The sequence below is a fragment of the Phascolarctos cinereus genome, unplaced genomic scaffold (genome assembly GCF_003287225.1).
Source record: "Phascolarctos cinereus isolate Bilbo 61053 unplaced genomic scaffold, phaCin_HiC Scaffold_2;HRSCAF=192, whole genome shotgun sequence".
NCBI classification, from domain to species: Eukaryota; Metazoa; Chordata; class Mammalia; order Diprotodontia; family Phascolarctidae; genus Phascolarctos; species Phascolarctos cinereus.
Genome location: NW_027555625.1, coordinates 331,893,209 through 331,913,313, shown reverse-complemented (window position 1 = coordinate 331,913,313; position 20,105 = coordinate 331,893,209). Strand labels below are relative to the sequence as shown.

The 20,105-nt window shown below is 34.5% G+C and overlaps 1 protein-coding gene across 1 annotated transcript in view; it reads right to left on the bottom strand.

The window, feature by feature from the left end:
* The window catches only part of UIMC1 (ubiquitin interaction motif containing 1), a 132,914-nt gene that overhangs the window by 85,832 nt on the left and 26,977 nt on the right, over positions 1 to 20,105 (bottom strand). The window contains 1 exon segment of the mRNA XM_078150302.1: positions 13,408 to 13,538. Within this exon segment, the coding sequence (XP_078006428.1) occupies positions 13,408 to 13,530 (123 nt within the window). The 5' untranslated portion in view covers positions 13,531 to 13,538.

Below are 20,105 nucleotides of genomic sequence, written 5' to 3'. Positions count from 1 at the left end.
TTAGGGAGAGACTTGAGCCAGGCAGACCAACTATCAGGTTACTAAAATAATCCAGGTGTGAGATAATGAGAGCCTGCACTAGAGTGGTGGTGGTGAGTCTTGCTGTATGACTGGCCCACCTTATTTTCTTAGGCAAACATACCCTTTATGATGCCTCTTAAACTACTTCCCATGCAGTACATTTTCAATGATCCTAAGCTGCTGTTGCCAAAGTCCACCCCGCTTAACACTAATTTTCTCAGTAATGCAATGGGGCTATGAATCATGGAACACTATCATCTCTGAAAAATCACAACTGTAAGTAATCCAAAGTGCAATGGAAAGACATATGCAATAGCATATTACTCAGAGAAACAGAGACTGGACCTATAATTTCAATGATACAAGGAGCTCCCTAATGAGGAAAATTGTCCTCATTACTTCACCGTGCCAAGTAAGCACAGTCTCTGCAACTTAGAGAGCTGCCTAAAGCACTGAGAGGATAATGAACTTGCCCTGGATTACAAAGCCAGTACAACTCAAAGACACAAATTGTCATGGGTTTGATGTCAGCTCTTTATCCACTATACGATGTTGCCACTCTAACTATATTAACATATTACTAACAATGGCTATTAACATGTGGGGGGGAAAAGATTAAGTCTCAACCCATTAAAAAGCACAAAAATAATACCCACAGAGAAAACTGGACCTTTTGCAGACAGACTTTGCCCAAACACAGAGAAAAGATTTGTTTGGTTTTTTTTTTTCCAGTAGTTGTTAGGCTGGAGTGAGAGAGAGAGAGAGAGAGAGAGTGTGTGAGTGTGTTGTGTTAGACTGGATTTTTATTGGAGGGAGTATGTGTTATCTTTAAATAAAATTTCCTTCATAACATCCTCCTCTGAAGCCTCATCATATTGTGGCAATGACTCTGGGTGCTCAAAGGCTATACCAATGAAACATAAGCTGGGAAGGTTTTAGACACAGCCCTGTCCATGGACCTCGTAATCCAAGCACCAGCCTAAGTAAATTCAAAGAAGTTCTTTACCAAAAGTGGACCCACAGAGTGCAAGTTTTATGATTTGCTTTAGTAGGGGTTCTTAATCTGGGGTCCATGAACTTGTATGGGAAAATATACATATCTTTATTTTTACTAATAGAGTATAAACGAAATTTAGCATTTTCTTCTAGCGTGAATTTTAAAAACATTATTCTGAAGAGGGGTCCATAGATTTTCATCATATTGCCAAAGAGGTTCATTACACAAAAAAGGTCAAGAACTCCTGATTTAGGGGTTTCAATCTATAAACAGCTATGAAATTACAGCTCTTTTGAAGGATTAAGGAATTTGTTTATTAAAACATACTTTCTGTTAGTTTTTTTCTGTGTTTTTTTTTTAAATATTCACTGGGTTTTTATTCTTGAGTCAGGATCTCCCTGCTCTTAGGCAAGTTCTGGTCAATTTGCTAAGAGACTAGCTCCTTGCTAGATAGGTTATTCCTTAAAGTATCAGTTCATACTTATCTCAAACCTAGAGAGCTAAGTTTGTACTAAAGAAGGCTGGATTCTAGGAAATAATAAAGGTATTAAAAAATTATGGTTATGGAGGCAAAAAAAAGGTATCCACTTCTTCAATGGTACTCCATCCTCGGGACTCATAAGCCAAAGATAGTTTTTTATCATGTAATTCCCATTCCAGGGCATAGATTAGATGCCTTTCTAGAACATTACTTCTTTTTCCCTCAGCTTATCCTTCACAGCTCTGATTTATTCCCCCAACCATGACAAAGTTTACAGAATATATCTTAATCTCAGTAACCTTTGGTAGCAAATAATTTTCATCAAAACCTGAAGTCAAATTATTATTTATAAAAGAAAAAAAAACTTCACTTATCTGACTAGTTGCCCACTTACTCATATTCTAGTCTCTCTAAAGCACACAAAATGCAAAATCTGGAGAAACAGTTAAGGGACTCAGTAACACGCAGAACAAGAACAAGTTAGGCTGCTCTACTCTCCACAACTATGAAGAAGAATGACAGTGACAGCAGGAGATAGAATGAGGCAATCTTCACAGCAGAGAACCTTAAAACAACAATCAAAGGACACCCCAAGGGTCTCGAGAAACATGATAAACCAATTTGCCTGGTCTGCAGGCTCAGACATCCCTATACAAGGGTGTTATTTTTTTTAAGCTATTTAGCCTGGTAACAATTGAGCTTGGTTTGGAATTTCTAATACATACAGAATTCAACCAAGAAAATTTAATATTACAATACTAATTATAGGCAAAGTATAACAGAATGGAAAGCAGAACTAGACTTGAAAAATCAAAAGACCTAACATCAAATCCTTGCTCCAACATTTACTGTGTGACCTTGGACAGATCACATCTCTTTTGAGACTTTATTCATTTGCAAAATGGGAGAAAAATACTTATATTTCCTCACGGAATTGCTTGATAGGGCAATATTTCATAAGCCATAATGTAATATATAAATGTTATCTTTATGGTAACAGAGCTGTTCTCACAGACAAATCATCTTAGAGCTAAGTATTCTTGTATAAGCTTTTAAAAGTAAAGCTTTTTTCGGTTAACTGATATATGTGGAATGCTATGGGGTGGGTTAGGATAGGAAGCAAGAAGAATTGGGGGGAAGAATTTCAGGAGGGAAAACAAATTAAAGTGCAAAGCTATTTAATGAGTTGAAGAGAAATATGAATAAAATTACTCAAAATACATTTTTAAAGAATCCTCCAATATTCTATGATTTTTTATTATTCCCAACCACTCTCTCAAGTATGCTATATGTAACTGAAATAAACCAAATTGATCCTTATAGGTCCCTCATAGAAATAAACATTCAGAGTATTTCACTTTCTACAACTTCAATCTTTAATAATTTTTAAGTGACCCTAAACTCCTATTTAGCCAAGTTTTACTGTTATTTAAATAGGAAACAGGAAAAGAACACTATAGGCTGTCTTCAACTTATGAATGGGGCTTGTTCCAAAAGGCATTTTATGGTAAAGGAAGTTTACAATTTCACTTACAATAATTTTCAAATCACTTGTTCCTTTATTCTTAGTTTATTTAAAGATTTGCGTTTGTTGATGAATACTAAGAATATAATAAAAAACAGTTTAAATTCATTTACTAGTTGGATGATCAAAAGTTAAAAAGGTATTTTCCCACAGAGATAATATAAATTCCTATACCAGTCCACAAAAGCCTAACTCAGAATACACCTGAAATAAACTTGCTTCAATATTTCAAATTATGATTTCACTAGTCTGGGAGCTTTCTCCAATAATCAAAAATTATAATCCTCTTCATGTCTCAGGAGGAGGTAGCTGCATTCCAATGGCCAAAAAAATTCATCTAGAAGCCTATCTGAAGTACAACGCTAAATAAACAGTAATCTATAAGCCAACCAACATGTATAACGATGTTCCTACTGGAAAATGAATTAAGACAAAAAGACAAAACTCAGGTCAAATATAATGGATTGTTACTGGTCCTAAATGCAAGTTGAAAAATAAAACTTTTCTTTTAAACGGTAAAATTTTTTAAAGTAAAGTTACATGTATGTCAGTTGTAATCATTATATTAAATGGTTATTCTGAATTGCTTTTTAGTGGTAAGGTACTACACACAGAGAGGGGCAGCTAGGTGGCGCAGTGGATAGAGTGCTGGCCTGAAGTAAGGAAGACTCATCTTCATGAGTGCAGATATGGCCTCAGATACTTACCAGCTGTGTGACCCTGAGAAAGTCACTTAATCCTGTTTGCCTCAGTTTCCTCATCTGTAAAATAAGCTGGAGAAGGAAATGGCAAACCACTCCAGTCTCTTTGTCAAGAAAACCTCAAATAAGGTCACAAAGAATCAGACATGACTGAAATGACTGAACAACAACAAAAGCTACAGTTATTTCATTTATAAGGAAACAACTAATGTCTCAAAATAAAATGAGTCATTAAAAACATTTTAGCTCAGGAGAAAGGACTGAGCCTTAATACAGCCTGTCCTAAGTGCTTTACAAATGTTATCCCCTTTGATCCTCACAACCCTGTGAGGTAGGTGCTGTTATTTCACATATGAAGAAACAAGGCAAACAGAGGTTAAGGAACTTGCCCAGGATCACACCACTAGTATACTGTCTAAGGGAACATCTGAATGTGGGTCTTCTCGACTCCAGGTCCAGTACTCTAACCACTGTACCACTTAACAGACTCAAAGGAAAAAAAAAATGAATTCAGAGCTCTGACTTGGAAGAACATAAACAAATCCCTTTCTTTTTTTCCCTCCTCAGGTTCTCTTCCTTTCTTCCCTCTCCTTTCCTGTCTCCGGGGGAACAAGGACTACCCTAGTTCCAAACAACTAGTAGTGGCTTTCAAGGCACAGAATACAAAGACTCCACTAGGAAGAAGGTAAAAAGGGGAGAATCCTGGACTGGAAGAGAGGAGAAAGTAGATTAGCAGCTAAGGGGATAGGGAAAAGAAGAATTCTGAGACTCTTACATGTCCAGCAGTTTTTTTAAATTTCTTCTATGAATACCTCTAGATCCACAGATGAAACCTATCAAACTCTTCTCAGGATAATGTTTTTATAAGGCATAAAATAAAATACATAAAATTAGAAAGAAAACCAATTATAATGAAACAGTAATAATTTTTTTTTAAGTTTATGAACTCCAGGTTAATGATCTACCTAACCGCTCTATGGGTTAGTTTGTTTCCTTTTCAAATGATGCTGCCTCATGTTATTTATAACTAGGATCCCTTCCTTCCTGGCTTGAAGCTACAGTTTCATACACAGCTCTTCAGAGGTTTTTCTTTAGTTTGTCCTATGTCAATCCCATTCACTTCTACAGTCAGTGGCAAAGTAATAAAAAAATGGGGCAAAAATACTAAGAATTACACAGTTTTTAGAATATCCATATACATAAACTGTTGTTGTTCTAAATGTGAGACAAGAAATATACAGATATATTGCTGGAAGAACTTAACCATATCAATAATGATAATCAAGTACTTTTGGCCAAGATGGCTGCCTAAACTGAAGGTAAAGTCCCCCAGTGCTCACATTCCTACTCCAACAAACCCTGAAGCTCTCAACAAGCTATAAATGGATACATGACCTAGATCTAAAAGCTCCTATTGTAAGCTAATTGGAAGAAGAAAAAAGATACCTTTCACAACTCTAGATAGGTAAAGAATTCTTAACCAAACAAGAAAAGGATAGGCTCAAAGAACACAAAATGGGCAGTTTTAATTACATAAAATTGAAAAGTTTTTGCACAAACAGAATCAATGCAGTTAAAAGAGAAAGTAAACAGAGAAAATGTCTTTGTAGCAAATTTCTCTAGTCAAGGTATGAGATACAAGATACTTTGAGAATTGTTTAAAAAATATTATATATGTATATATAGATACATATTTAAAAAGAATAAGAGCCATTTCTCTATATATAAATGGTCAAAGGATAGGAATGAGCAGTAAACCATCAACAACTATATAAAAATATTTCCAAGATAGCAGAATGGATCAAAAAATCAGAATCCTACAACGTGTTGTTTACAAGAAACACACCTGAAGCAGAGAAACACACAGAGTAAAGGTAAGGGACTGGAACAGAATCTATTATGTTTCAGCTAAAATTTAAAAAAGCAGGGGGTAACAAACTGGATCTCATGCCAAGCAAAAGCAAAAATACACCTAATTAAAAGAGATAAGGAAGGAAAATACATCTTGCTAAAGGTACCATAGACAATGAAGTAATAGCAATACTAAAAAAGTCTACCTGTCAGATTTATGGAGAAGGGAGGAATTCATGACCAAATAAGAAACGTAAAATATATATTAAATTAAAAAGCTTTTGTACAAACAAAACCAACACAACCAAGATTAGAAGGAAAGCAGAAAGCTGGGAAAACAATCTTTACAGCACGTGTCTCTGATAAAATCAGGCCTCATTTCTCAAATATATAGAGAACTGAGTCAAATGTATAATACAAGTCATTTGTCAACTGATAAATGGCCAAAGAAGATGAAAAGGTAGTTTCCAGACAAAGAAACTAAAGCTTATCCATAGGCATAAGAAGACATGTTCTAAATCGCTTTCGATTAGAAAAATGCAAATTAAAACAACTCTCAAGTACCACTCTTACACCTACCAGATTGGTTAATATGACAACGGAAAATGATTAATGTTGGAAAGGATATGGGAAAATTGGGACACTAATGCATTGTTGATGGAGTTATGATCTGATCCAACCATTATGAAGATCAATTTGGAATTATGACCAAAGGGCAACCAAACTGTGACCCTTTGATCTAATGATACTACTACTAGATCTGTATCCCAAAGATAAAAAAAGAGGAAAGGGACCTATGTATGCAAAAATATTTACAACAGCCCTTTCTGTGGTGGCAAAATATTGGAAATTGAAGGGATGCCCATCAACTGGGGAATGACTGAACAAGTTGCAGTATATGAATGTAATGGAATACTATTGTGCAATAAGAAATGACAAGCAGGTGGACTTCAGAAAAACCTGGAAAGACTTGTGTGGACTGATGCTGAGTGAAGTGAGCAGAACCAGGAGAACTTTGTACACAGTAACAGCCACACTGTGTGATGATAAACTATGAATGACTTGGCTCTACTGAGCAACACAATGATACAAGACAAGTACAAAGGCCTCATGAAGGAAAATGCTGTCCACATCCAGATAAAGAACTGATGCAGATCGAAGCATACTTTTTTCACTTACTTTATTCTTTTTCCTGGGTTTTTTTTCCTTTTTGATCTATTTCTTCTTTTAAAATTGTGACTAATATGAAAATGTTTTACATGATAGCACATGTATATAACCTATATCAAATTGCCTACCATTTTAAGAAGAAAGGAAGAGAGGGAAGGAGAAAAATTTGGAACTCAAAATCTTGTAAAAATAAATGCTAAAAATTGTCTGGACATGTAATTGGGAAAAAATAAAATATTATTTAAAAAAATTAAATTGTTTCCACAGAAATACAGATTAAACCTATTCTGAGGTTCTGTCTCACATTCATTATATTGGCAAAAACAATTTAAAAAAAAGAAAGTGCTAAATATTGGAGAAAATATACAGGCATAATACTGCACTACTAATTGAGCTGAGAATTGGTTTAGCCATTCTGGCAAGTAATCTGATAATATGACCAAAAATGTCATTAAATTGTGGATACCATTGTTTGACCCATTTAATATCATTCATTACTAGGCATATACCCAAAGAGAACAAAAAATAGATGGAAAGGACTATATACACAAAAATATTTATAGCAGCACTTTTTATTATAGAGAAAAACTGGGGAAAAAATATCAACTGGGAAATGGCTTAAAAAAATTAAGGTATATGAATGTGATGAAATATTTTTAAAATAAATTTTTACTGAGTTTTTTTACATTATCACAGTTTCCCCCATTCTCACTCCTCCTCTCCCTGACAGAGAACATCCCATATAAAAAAATGGTATTTTTTTAAAACAAAAAAAAGGAAAAAATCAGTCTGAACAATAAACTGAAAAAGCCTGAAAACATATGTAATGTGCAATACTTACGAACCTCCCACCTGCACAAAGAGGTAGGATGGGAGTATCTTCTTATATTCTTTCTAGTAATGGTTGTTCTTTACAACTTTCACTTTATAATTCTGCAATACTAACTCACAATTTGTAGATGTTCCTTTCATTTGCACTGCAGGCACTGCGTATACCGTTTTCTTGGGTCTACTTCACTCTACATCAATTCATGTAGATTTTTGCATGCCCTATATATTCATTGCATACTTTATTTCTCATAAGAGTCTTATTCTATAATATTCATATACCACTATTAATTTAACCATTTCCAATCAATGGAAATCTACTTTGTTTCCAATTCTTTGTTATCAGAAAAAGTGCTCCTATAAATATTTTGGTACATATGAGAACTTTCTTATCAATAGCTTCCTTGGAGTATAAGACCCATAATGAAATCTCTAGGGTAAAAGGTATGAATACTGTATCTGTCACTTTATTTGCATAATTCCAAACTGCTCTCCAAAATGGCAGTACAAATTTACATCTCCACCAACAATGCATCAGTGTGTTTATCTTTCTACAACCTTTCTACCATTTACTATTCCCATTTTTATTGTCTTTAATAATATGCAGGGTGTGCACTGAAATATCAAGGTTGTTTTGACTTGCATTTCTCTTATTAACAATTTGGACCATTCTTTTATATGGTTGTTAGTTTGTAATTCTTCTTTTGAAAAGTCTGTTAATATCCTTTGGCCACTTACCTACTGGGGAATAGTTTTTGGTCTTAAATCTATTAATTAATTGTTTATATATTTTGGATGTAAAACTCACACCCAAGAAATGGAATACAAAGATTTTTCCCCCATTCAATTGCTTCCCTTCTTATTCTAGGTGCATTCATTTTATCTGCAGAAGCTTTTCAATTTCATGTAATCAGTTATGTATCTTATCGTTTGTAATTGCCTCAGTCCCTCATTTGGTTAAGAATACATTGCCTACCTACATGAGCTGCTTCTCTTCTAATTTTTTTTATAGTATTATCCTTAATATTAAGGTCACACATCCATTTAGAATGTACTGTGAAATACGGTGTAAGGTGCTGGCCTAAACCTAATTTCTGTCAGATAGCTTTCCAGTTTTCCGAGCAGTTGTCATCAAATGGGAAGTTCTTTCCTAAGTAATTTACATAATGGAATATTATTGCATCTTAAAAGGCAATCTATGACAAATATAAATGACAAAAGGGACAGATTTAGAGAAATCTGGAAGGACTTAGAAGAACTGAGATAAAAATGAAATGAGCAGAAATAGAACAATTTATACAAATACAACTTTGACAAGGAACAATTATAATGAAAAAGACTATGTTTGATTCAATGATCAATCATGATTACAGATGATGCAATGTGTCAGAGTTACAAAATGAAACACACATTCTCAAACATGTCCAATGTATATTACTTTTGCTTGACAACACTAATTTAATAAAAGAAAAGGCTTTTTGGGGGGGGAGGTGGTGAAAGGAAAATTATATGGGAGGGTTTGAGGGGTAGCAATAATAATACTCCCCCCAAAAAAAAGAATTAAAGAAAAGAGCATCAATAAAACATCTTTTTAAATGCAGAAAGACAGGAATAGGGGCAGTTAGCTGGTGCAGTGAATAGTTACAGGCCTGAAAAGTCAAGAAGATTCATCTTCCTGAGTTCAAAAGTGGCCTCAGATACTCACTTGCTGTGTAACCCTGGGCAAGTCACTTAATCCTGTTTGCTCAGTTACTCATCTATAAAATAAGACAGAGAAGAACCACTCTAGGATCTTTGCCAAGAAAACCTCAAAATGGAGTCACAAAGAATCAGATATGAATGAAAAGAACAACAAAAATATGTAAAAGAAACTGATAAGAAATAAAGAGAACATACATTAAACAGTTTGTCAGTAAGCTAAAACTTGAATAACAAGTGTAAATGAAAGAGAAAGAATACTACCGCAAAAAAAAAACCCTTTTAATTTTCAGCAAAATAGTGATAACTGAACTATAGTACATCTTTTAAAAAGATGTAGACAGAGGCTAAAAAGAAAAACAAAAGCTGCAAGATTCAATAAGTGGTCTTCTAAAAGACTGAGGAAATACTATGGCAGCCTGAGACTGTTTTTCAATGTCTCAGGAAAGCAAAGGCTTTTATCCAATAGGAATACTTCAAAGTGACAGCTGAGTATCTTAAAATAGAGGATATGAAAATTGAAATAGACAGAGATGGATAAATCCAATTCATCAACTTGCCACATGAACTGCTTTCACACAGAATCTAACTGGTTAGTGACCCATATGGGCAAATTTCTTCTGGCAAGTATGACAGATATTCCTACCAAAATTTTCACGGGGTAATTCTACAACAGAATAGATTTTTCAGAAAGATTCACATGTACAGGTATGTTTTATATAGTATAGTGAAAAGAGCCCTAGATGTAGATTCAGAGGATCTCAGTTTTTAAATGAGCGCTGCAATTTACGATCTGTGCAACCCTAGGTAAATAACTTCATCACTCTGGTTTCCCCATTTGTAAAATAATAATGGTAAACTACATGATCCTTAAAGTACCAATCACTTTTAAATCCTATGATCCTACATTTTAAATTAAGGCTCTCAAACGAATAGTGACAAACAATAGCATGAAAGCAAATCTGATCACTTGGGGGGTGCTATTATTCCCAGGCTCTTGGTTCTAGGCTGTCTCCACTAGTGTCTGAGGGGAGGTAGTGACGATTTGGTTTGTTCTATCTAACATATACCCACTCCTATCTCTCCCTCAGGATACCATACTGATTAAACAACCATTTTTAGCTAGAAATGTCTTTCTTTATATGCTGTTAACAAAGTTGTTTTTTCAGCAGTGGTAATGGATTATGTTCATACTTCCATAGTCTCCTACTTGGTCCCCTGGGAACCAAAGGCACACATCTTTAGGATTTACTGTTGAAGGCGAGAAGATACCCACAATTCCTGCTTCACCAATACTAACCACAGACTGGAAAGTAAACCCAAGAGTCCCAAGAACGGCAATATCTTCTCAGACCATCAACTTTGTTACCAGCTCAGTCTCTACAGCTATCAATTAGAAGATCAACTCATGGAGATGAAACCTATCAACTACCTTTGCAGGTGATGCAGCCCCTAACTCCTCAGCAGCCACAACTACTAATGACCCATAAAAGAAAGCTCTTACCACCAAAGTACCTGGCACTGTCAAATGATTTAACAGAAACAGACATGGTTTTATCAATGGAAAAGACATTTAGAAGATGCATTCCATTCTAATTAAGTTACACAAGAGTGAAGAAAGAAGGCGCACATACACAATGATTACAAGGAAGACAATACTGAAAAGAAATAAAATTCAATTCAAATACAATATGCAACCAACAAGTGGATCAAACAACTTTGACCCATATACCAACACATACTTCCTAAAAGTAACCTACAACAAACTGCTCCTAAAGAAATAAAGAACTTAAATAGCTGGAGGAATATTAAGTACTCATAGCTAGGCCATACAACATAATAAAAATGACAATACTATCCAGCCTCAGGCACTTCACACTTACTAGCTGTGTGACCCTGGGTAAGTCACTTAACCTCACTGCCTAGCCAAAAAAAAATTCCAATACTACCAGAGTTAACTTACATTTCTAAGGCTATACCAAGTGACCAAGGGAATATGTCATAGAACTTGAGAAAATAACAATAAAATTCATTTGGAAAAACAAAAGACCTAGATTATCAAAGAAAACAATTAAAAGAACTAGGGACAAAGGAGGGGAATTAAGCAGCAGTCATCAAAACCATCCGATATTAGCTAAAAATAGATAATTCAAAGAAATAGACTAGACAAGGTAGAATCAGACACAACAGAATTCAATAACCAAGCAACTGATAAATTGGAAAACATAAATTACCTAGGAAAAAACTTCCTTATTTGATGATAAAAAAAAAACTGCTGAGAAAGCTAGAAAGCATCTGGGCAGAAACTAGGCTTAGACCACCACCTTACACTAAAGGGAACAACACATTCCAAATGGATATGTGACCTTAATGCTGAGCACCATTTTGTCAAAAAAAAAAAATTAGAAAAGTAGATCACATACCTCTCACAGCTATGGATCAGAGATATATTCTTAACCAAATGTGGGAGAGAGACAATTACAAAAGATAAAATAGATAACTTCAATTACATGAAACTAAAAAGCATCTGCACAGACAAAAGTGATCTAAATGGGAAAAACCATTTGTATCAAATTGCTCTGGTAAGGGTTTGATATCCAAGATAAACAGACAATCAATCTATAAGCATAGGTTTTGAACAATTTTCAAAAAAAGAACTGCAAAGTATTCATAACCACATAAAAGAATGCTCCAAATCATTAATAATAAGAGAAATGCAAATCAAAACACTGAAAATTCACCTGGTACTTTGAAAATTGGCAAAGATGACAAAAGGCAATGTTGGAGGGGCTATGAGAAAATAGGCCAACTGATGTATTATTGGTGGAGCTATGACTTCATACAACCATTTTGGAAAGCAATTTGTAATTATGCAAATAAAATGACTAAAATGTCCATAATCTTTGACCCAAAGATTTGAATATGGGGCTTATAACTCAAGAAAGCCACTAATAAGAAGAAAGTCTCCATGCACACCAATATATTTATAGAAGCACTTTTTGTAATCGTAAAGAAATGGAAACAAAGTAGATGCTAAAAGAAATTGTGATACATGTATGTAAAGAAATACTATCATGCTATAAGAAATGATATGTGTGATGAATACACAGAAGTCTGGCAAAGACCTAAATAAACTGATACAGAGCGAAATAAGCAGAGCCAAGGAAACCAACATACACAATAACTACAACAATGTAAATGGAAAGAACTACACACCAAAAACTTAAAAGGGAATATAACAAAATTAGGATCAAAGAGGACTCAAATGAATATATAAGAAGATACCTCCAACCCACTTCTTTGTGGCGGTGGAGGTCCATGGCTGTTATATATTGCATGTTTTTGGATTTTCTTAATGTATTGATTAGTTATGCTGATTTTTTTTTTCTCTTGAACAAATACTATTTGTTATATGGGATGACCATCTGGGAAGAGAAAGGGGAAGGATACTTAAAATAATTATGATGATGTAAGAAACAGATCAATAAAAACTTATTTTTAAAAAGTTAACTATAAAGTGGAAAAGTAGCAAACACTTGTTGAAATAAATACATCATCAGTAGCAATCACTATTAAATGGTTTTGCTTAAATGTTTTCAGGAAAGATATTTTCTGAGGCTTTTTGTTGGATTTTGTAAAGTTTGTCAAAACAAATTTTATTTTAGACCTGGTAAGCTTCAAGTCATGAAGACTGGCAACTATTCTGCAACTTAGATAGTAATACAGAGCTGCCTGAAGTTTAAACAATATGTGCCAGGAGAAAGACTTGAACTCTGGTTGTTCTGACTCTGAATCAAGCTTTCTATCAACCATACCATAATATATTATTTAGAGGAAAAAATAAAGGGGTAGCAGGTGACATCAAAACCCAAAAACATAACCTGCACCCAAGGATAAATAGGGCTAACTTATAAATCATAACTGTAAAATCTGGAAGCAACTTGAGATATTATCTAGTCCAACCACCTTATATTACATACCAATAAGGAAAATGAGGATCAGAGACCTTAAATGATATAAATCACAGGTGGTAAATCACAGAGACAGGATCAGAACCCAGGTCTTCTGACTCCAAATCCAGGCAGCACAGCACATTAAACTGGGTTGTTAGAGTTCTACTTTTCATAATACTAACCTCATCACTATCAGATATGACAATGAATAAATTTTCCATCTTCTTTACTTTGAGAGTTTGATTCTCCTCCTCCAATCTTTCAGATTCAGTAGTTTCTGTAACTTTCTTCTTCCTCCGAGGCATCTTTAACTCTGAAATGCATGGAAAAATTCGATTATTCCAAAAATGTTTTTCCAGTTTGGTCAATGAAAGGCAGATGGTCCTATTCTGCCAAAGTTCAAAACAGTATTAAGTTTTTCGGTAATAGAAAGAAATCAACTACTAGTCAATAAAACCCACACTATTTCCTACAGAAACAAAAAATACTACAATTATCAGTGTGGCCAAAATCTAATGGAAGATTTTGAAGCTTTTCAAATAACTTCTATATCAGCTCAAAAAAAAGTTATAATTTTGTGAATTATACAGAATTTCTCAGCATTCCTAGGATCACAAGATTTTAAAGTTGATCTATGTAGCCCAAACCCTTCATTTTATAAGAGAAAACTGAGGACCAGAGAGGGGAAGGTCTGACTCATGGTCACAAGGTATTTAGTAGGAGAATTGAGATTTAAATTCTTCCATAAGGTATTTTGTTGGGGTTGGTAAAAAAAAAAGGCAACAAAGAGACTACTTTTTTTAGTTTTCTTTTTAAATTTAATTTTATTAATTTATTTTGATTTATCAACAATCACTTCCATATGCTTTTGAGTTAAAAATTTTTCTCCCCCACCCTCCCCAAGACGACACACAATCTGATATAGGCTTTACATTTACATTCCCATTAAACATATTTTCACATTAGTGAAGTTGTAAGTAAAAATTAAAAACAATACGAGGAACCATCAGAAAGATGAAACAAAACTCAACAGAAGGTAAAAATAAGTGAGAGCGATTCGACTTCTATAGTTCTTTCTTTGGATGTGGACAGCATTTTCCATCCCAAGGCCTCTGGAGATGTCTTAGATCCTCGTAGTGCTGAGAAGGGTTCAGTTTAACAATATTAGTCATTGCATAACGTGGCTGTTATTGTGTACAAAGTCCTCTTGGTTCTGCTCACTTTACTCAGCATCAGACCATATAAGTCAAAGAGACTATTTTAATAACATATAGTACAATCATCTTTAAAGGTATTTCTCAAAACTTTAAATTCTGTGTGACCCCATGATTTTCTTTTTGCTGTCAATATCCCAACCACTGATGAAAAACTACAAATTAATCCCAAAACATTCAATTATAATGCATGCTCCATTGTGCCAGCCCACTCCTAGATAAAAAGCCATCAATTTTCCCAGCCAAATAAACATAGATGTATAAGTATATGCATTTGAAAGATTTCAAATTACTACTCAATTTCTCTATACCATTATTTATACAGTTCCAGTCACCAATAAAAAGAAAAGTGAATAGCCATCTCTCACAAGTATAAAGATATAATGAAAGAAAAAAGGGACCTATGGAATAAATCTGCCTATAGCAAATTCTCTAACTAGAGATGACCTTATTAGTCTCAGTCAATATTACATTTTAATTATAGTAACAGGGGGTTAAACTAGCAGAGTAATAGGAATAAGCATATCTCAGCTCTTCCACCAGATCCCCTCCACAAAGATCCAGAAAACACATCAGACCTAACACTAATAAGGAAAAATCCAAGAAAAAAAAAATCACAAGTCATTTTTCTAGTCCAGATTGGCAGGGAACCTGTGACCTCAAGGCCACATGTGACCCTCTAGGTCCCCAACTGTGGCCCAAACTTCAAGTTTGGGTTTCCCTTCAAAGGGCTGCACTTGAGAACCTAGAGGGCCACATGTGGCCTTGAGGCTGCACATTCCCCACCCCTGGCAAATGGAGACAGAGAGGTCTGCAGAGAATAGAATCAAACCAGAAACATGTCCTATGGAGTATCTCAGCACTCAGGGATTGAAAGAGGAGACTCAGGCTGTGCAGTGGGACAGCAAGAAGTACCAGGCAATTCCTCAACTAGTGCAGGATGCAGAAAAGAGTGCCATCTGACAGCTCTGTCACTTACTACCCAATTTCAGGTCAGAGATCCAAGGAGGCAGAAAAGATAACTTGTATCTAGGGATAAGTGAGAAGAGTGGTCATAGTCATGGGCACTAGCTGTGTATTGACCAAGGAACAAGCTCAGAAACAAACAGAAGCTGTGTGGCTACAGTCGTAATAGCAGAACAGGGATTCAGTTCTAGTCTTCAGGCCAGGCTGCAGACTGCAGAAAGGGGAATAACCAGGGCAGGAATTTGAGACCAAAGGAGAGCCTCCAATTTGGTTGTTCTGAACCTGTAGAGCTTACCTGCAGGCGAAAATAACTGAGTCCAGCAGCAGACTACTACAAGTTCTGACCAGAGCAAGCTGACAGACATCTTGCTCAGACCTAAACAAGGGTCAAGAATTTGCAGAGTTTAGACCAACAAGGTAATGAGAAGACTTCATTTTGGATCACCTCACACTGGGAACACTGAAAACGTGCAAGTTCCCAGCATGAGCCATTCCTGAGACCCTGGGGGAACACAACACTTAATATTCCCTATAAAGAAGCTGAAGTACCAAAGAAGACTAAAGCTCAGCCCAAAAATAACCCCTAGAAGTACATCAAGTCTAGCCCTAACATAAAGCCCAAAGTCAAGAAGCAAACTAGAAGAATGAACAAACAAAAGAAGAATCCCATCATAAAGAGCTGTTATAGCAAAAGGGAAACTCAAGACACAAACCCAGAAGAAAAGAATGACTCCAAGATACCCACAAGCAAGCCTCAAAGCAAAATGCAGCTAGGGCACAGATCAGAATTTGTGGAAGAGATAAAGCAAGAGTTTTGGGGTTTTTTAAAAAGAGTTTAAAAAAAAGATTTAAAAAATAAGAGCAGCAGAAAAAAAATTGGGGAGAAAATGAGAGCTATGGGTGAAAATATGTAAAGAAAATTAACAGCTTGGAACAAGAGATAGAAAACCTTATTCAAAATAACTCCTTGAAAATCAGAACTGACTGTACAGAAACTAATGACTCCACGAAACAGCAAGAAAGATTAAAACAATAGATGAAAATGTAAAGTATCTAATAGTAAAAACAACCGACCTATAAAATAGATGAAGGAGAGATCATTTTAGAATCACTGGATTACCCAAAAGACATGACCAAAAAAAGAGCCTAGACCTCTTATTTGAAGAAGTCATAAAAGAAAACTGTCTAAATGTCTAAGAAACAGAGGGCAAAGTAGAAACAGAAAGTATCCAGTGGTTACCTCCTGAAAGAAACCCCAAAATGAAAACTCCCAAGAAAATACATCCAAAATCCAGAGCTCTCAGGTCAAATAAAAATACTACAAGCAGACAGAAAGAATTCAAGTACTGAGGAACCACAGTTAGGATCATACGAAATTTAGCAACAACCATAACAAAGAAGGAGAGCCTGAAATATATTCCAGAAAGAAAAAAATATACACTTAAAACCAAAAATATCCAGCAAAACTAAATATAATTCTACCAGGGAAAAAATTTACCTTTAAGAAAACTTTCAAGTATTACTAAAGACCAGAGTTGCGTAAAACTTTGACAAACAATGAAGTCAAGAAAAGAATAAAAAGGTAGATATGAATGAGCAATCATAAAAGACTAAAACAAGGATAGAACTGTTTATATTCTTATACTGAAAGATGATACATATATCCCCTCAAAACTTTCTCACCATCAGGGATCAAAGAGGGAGTCTAATTAGACTGAAGGCCTGGGAGTGGATTTTATTATATTTTGATAATCTTAAAATTAGACTGAAAAGAGAAGGAAAGAGGAATACACAGGAGCAGGGAGGAAAGGGAGAGGAAGAATGGGGAAAATTATCTCACATAATTGAGATATGCAAGTAGAAGTCAATATAACATGGAAGGGGTTGGGGGAACAGATGACACCTGAACCTCTCTCTCATATGAACTGGAAGGGAAGAACACACACACACACACACACACACACACACACACACACACACACAGAGTTGGGTACAGAAATACATCATCCAACAAGGAAACACAAGGAAAAAGGATTAAGGAAAAGGGAGAAGTAAAGGAGAGGATAGATGAAGAGAAGGATTAGTCAGAAGAAAAATTTTATAAAGTGTTGTAGGAAACAAAGAGAAGGGAAAGAATAAGAGTATAGGATGGGCGGAAAAGCACAACTAACAATTATAATGGTAAATGTGAATGGGATGAAATTGCCCATAAAACAAAAAGGCTAGAAGAGTAGATTAGAAATCAGAATGAAACAATATGTTATTTGCAAGAAACATACATAAAACAGAAAGACGCACAGATTTTGCTTCTGCTGAAGTAAAAATAAAAGGCAGAAGTAGTAACTGTGATTTTAGAAAAGGCAACAACAAAAACAGATGTACCTAAAATAAATAAGTAGAGAAAGTACATTTTGCTGAAAGATACTGTAGACAATGAATATCAACACTAAACATACACACACCAAATAGCAGAGCATCCAAATCTATTAAGAAAAAATTAAATTGCAACAGGGAGAAACAGTAAAACTACCCTAGAGGTAGAACCCAATTTGCCTTTCTCAAATCTAAATAAATTAAGTTTAAAAATAAACAAAATAGAGAAGCAGGTACGTGGCATAGTGAATAGAGCACCAGCCCTGGATTCAAGAGGACCTGAGTTCAAATCTGCCCTCAGACACATAACATTTACTAGCTGTGTGACCCTGGGCAAGTCACTTAACCTCACTGGCTAATCAAAAAAACAAACAAAAATTAAAAAGAAATAGACTTGAATAGAATTTTAGAAAGATTTAAATATGATAAATTTCTAGAGGATACTGAACTAGAATACAAAGTATACACATTTTTCAGCTATATATGGCACCTTCACAAGAAATGACAATGAATTATGGCATAAAAACTTCACAAACAAATGCAATAATGCAGAAATATTAAATGCATCTTTTACAGATGTGTTTTAGTTCACATTCTACTTAATTCTTTCTGACACAAAGAGGGTCTTGATATATAAAGCATGGAAACTCAAACCTTAAAAGGAAAATTACAGACTACTATCCCTAATGAACAGTGACATAAAAATATTAAATAAAATATTAGCAAAGAAGCTGAAACAGCATATAACAAAGATTATACACTATCACCAGGTTGGATTTACACCACTAATGCAGGGTTGGCTTAATAATGAGGAAAACTTTAATCCTATTAATAACAAAAACAAAAATAACATGATTATATCCACAGGCACAGAAAAGGGTTTCAACAAAATATAATATCCATTTCTGTTCAAACAAGAGAATAAAAAGAACTTTATTAAAATAATAAATAGCATATACCTAAAGCAAAGAGTTAACATTATTTGTAACAGGAATAAACTAGAACTCTTTCCAATAAAATCTCCAATAAAATGTCTGTCCATTGCTGCTCACTTCTATTTGACTAAATCCTAAAATTACTGGCTATAGCAATAAGAAAATAAAAGGAACTGAGAGGATAAGTATAACAAGAAACTAAATGATTTTTTTCACAGGTGATAGGATATAAAGAATCCTAGAGAGTCAATTAAAAATTAATTGAAACAATAACTTCAGCAAAGCTGCAGAACATAAATCCACACAAATAATAAGCATTTCTGCATGATACCAACAAAACTCAGCAAAAGACAGAAAGAGAAACTTCATTTAAAACAAACAAGCTATCATGATATACACAAGAACTGTAATAAACTACAAAACACTGTTTACAGAAATACAGACGTAAATTAGTAAAGAAATATTAATTGCTCATCAGTAGGATGAGTCAATATAATAAAAGTGACAATACAAACCTAAATTAATTTGTTTGTTCAATGCTATACTAATCAAACTACCAAAGGGTTACCTGACAGAAGCAGAAAAAAGTGACGTTCATAGATTAAAAAATCTCAAAAGAAATAATGAAAAAAAAGTGGAAACAAAAGGGGCTGGTCTAGTAATATCAGATCTTAAAACTATGTTACAAAGCAGTAAATATAAAAATAATTTGTACTTGTTAAAAAATAGAATGATCAGTGGATCAGACACACAACATACAGAAGAAAATGAACCTAGAAGCCTAGTGTTCAATAAATACAAAACACTCAGCTACTGGAACAAAGACTTGCTACTGGGATAAGGACCCACTATTTGGGGGGGAAAAAACTTGGGAAAATTGGACAACTGTACAGAATAAATTGAATTTACACCAATAACTCACATATCTTATATCAATATAAATGTCACATGCATACACGATCCAGCTATCGAAGATCACATCACCTTCCCCCCTGCATTTCTTTTCAATAGTTCTCTTGATATTCTGGACTTTTGTTATTGCAAATGAATCTTATTTTTTCTAGCCCTATAAAATAATTTTTTGGTATTTTGATTGGTACGGCACTGAATAAGTAAATTAGCTTAGGTAGAATTGTCATTTTTATTATATTAGCTCGGCCTACTCATGAGCAATTGATGTTTTTCCAATTATTCAGATCTGACTTTATTTGTGTGAAAAGTGTTTTGTAATTGTGTTCATATAGTTCCTGGGCTTGTTTCAGTAGGTAGACTCCTAAATATTTTATAATGTCTACAGTAACTTTAAATGGAATTTCTCTTTCTATCTCGTGCTGTTGGGCTTTGTTGATAAAATATAGAAACGACGACGATTTTTGTGGGTTAATTTTATAG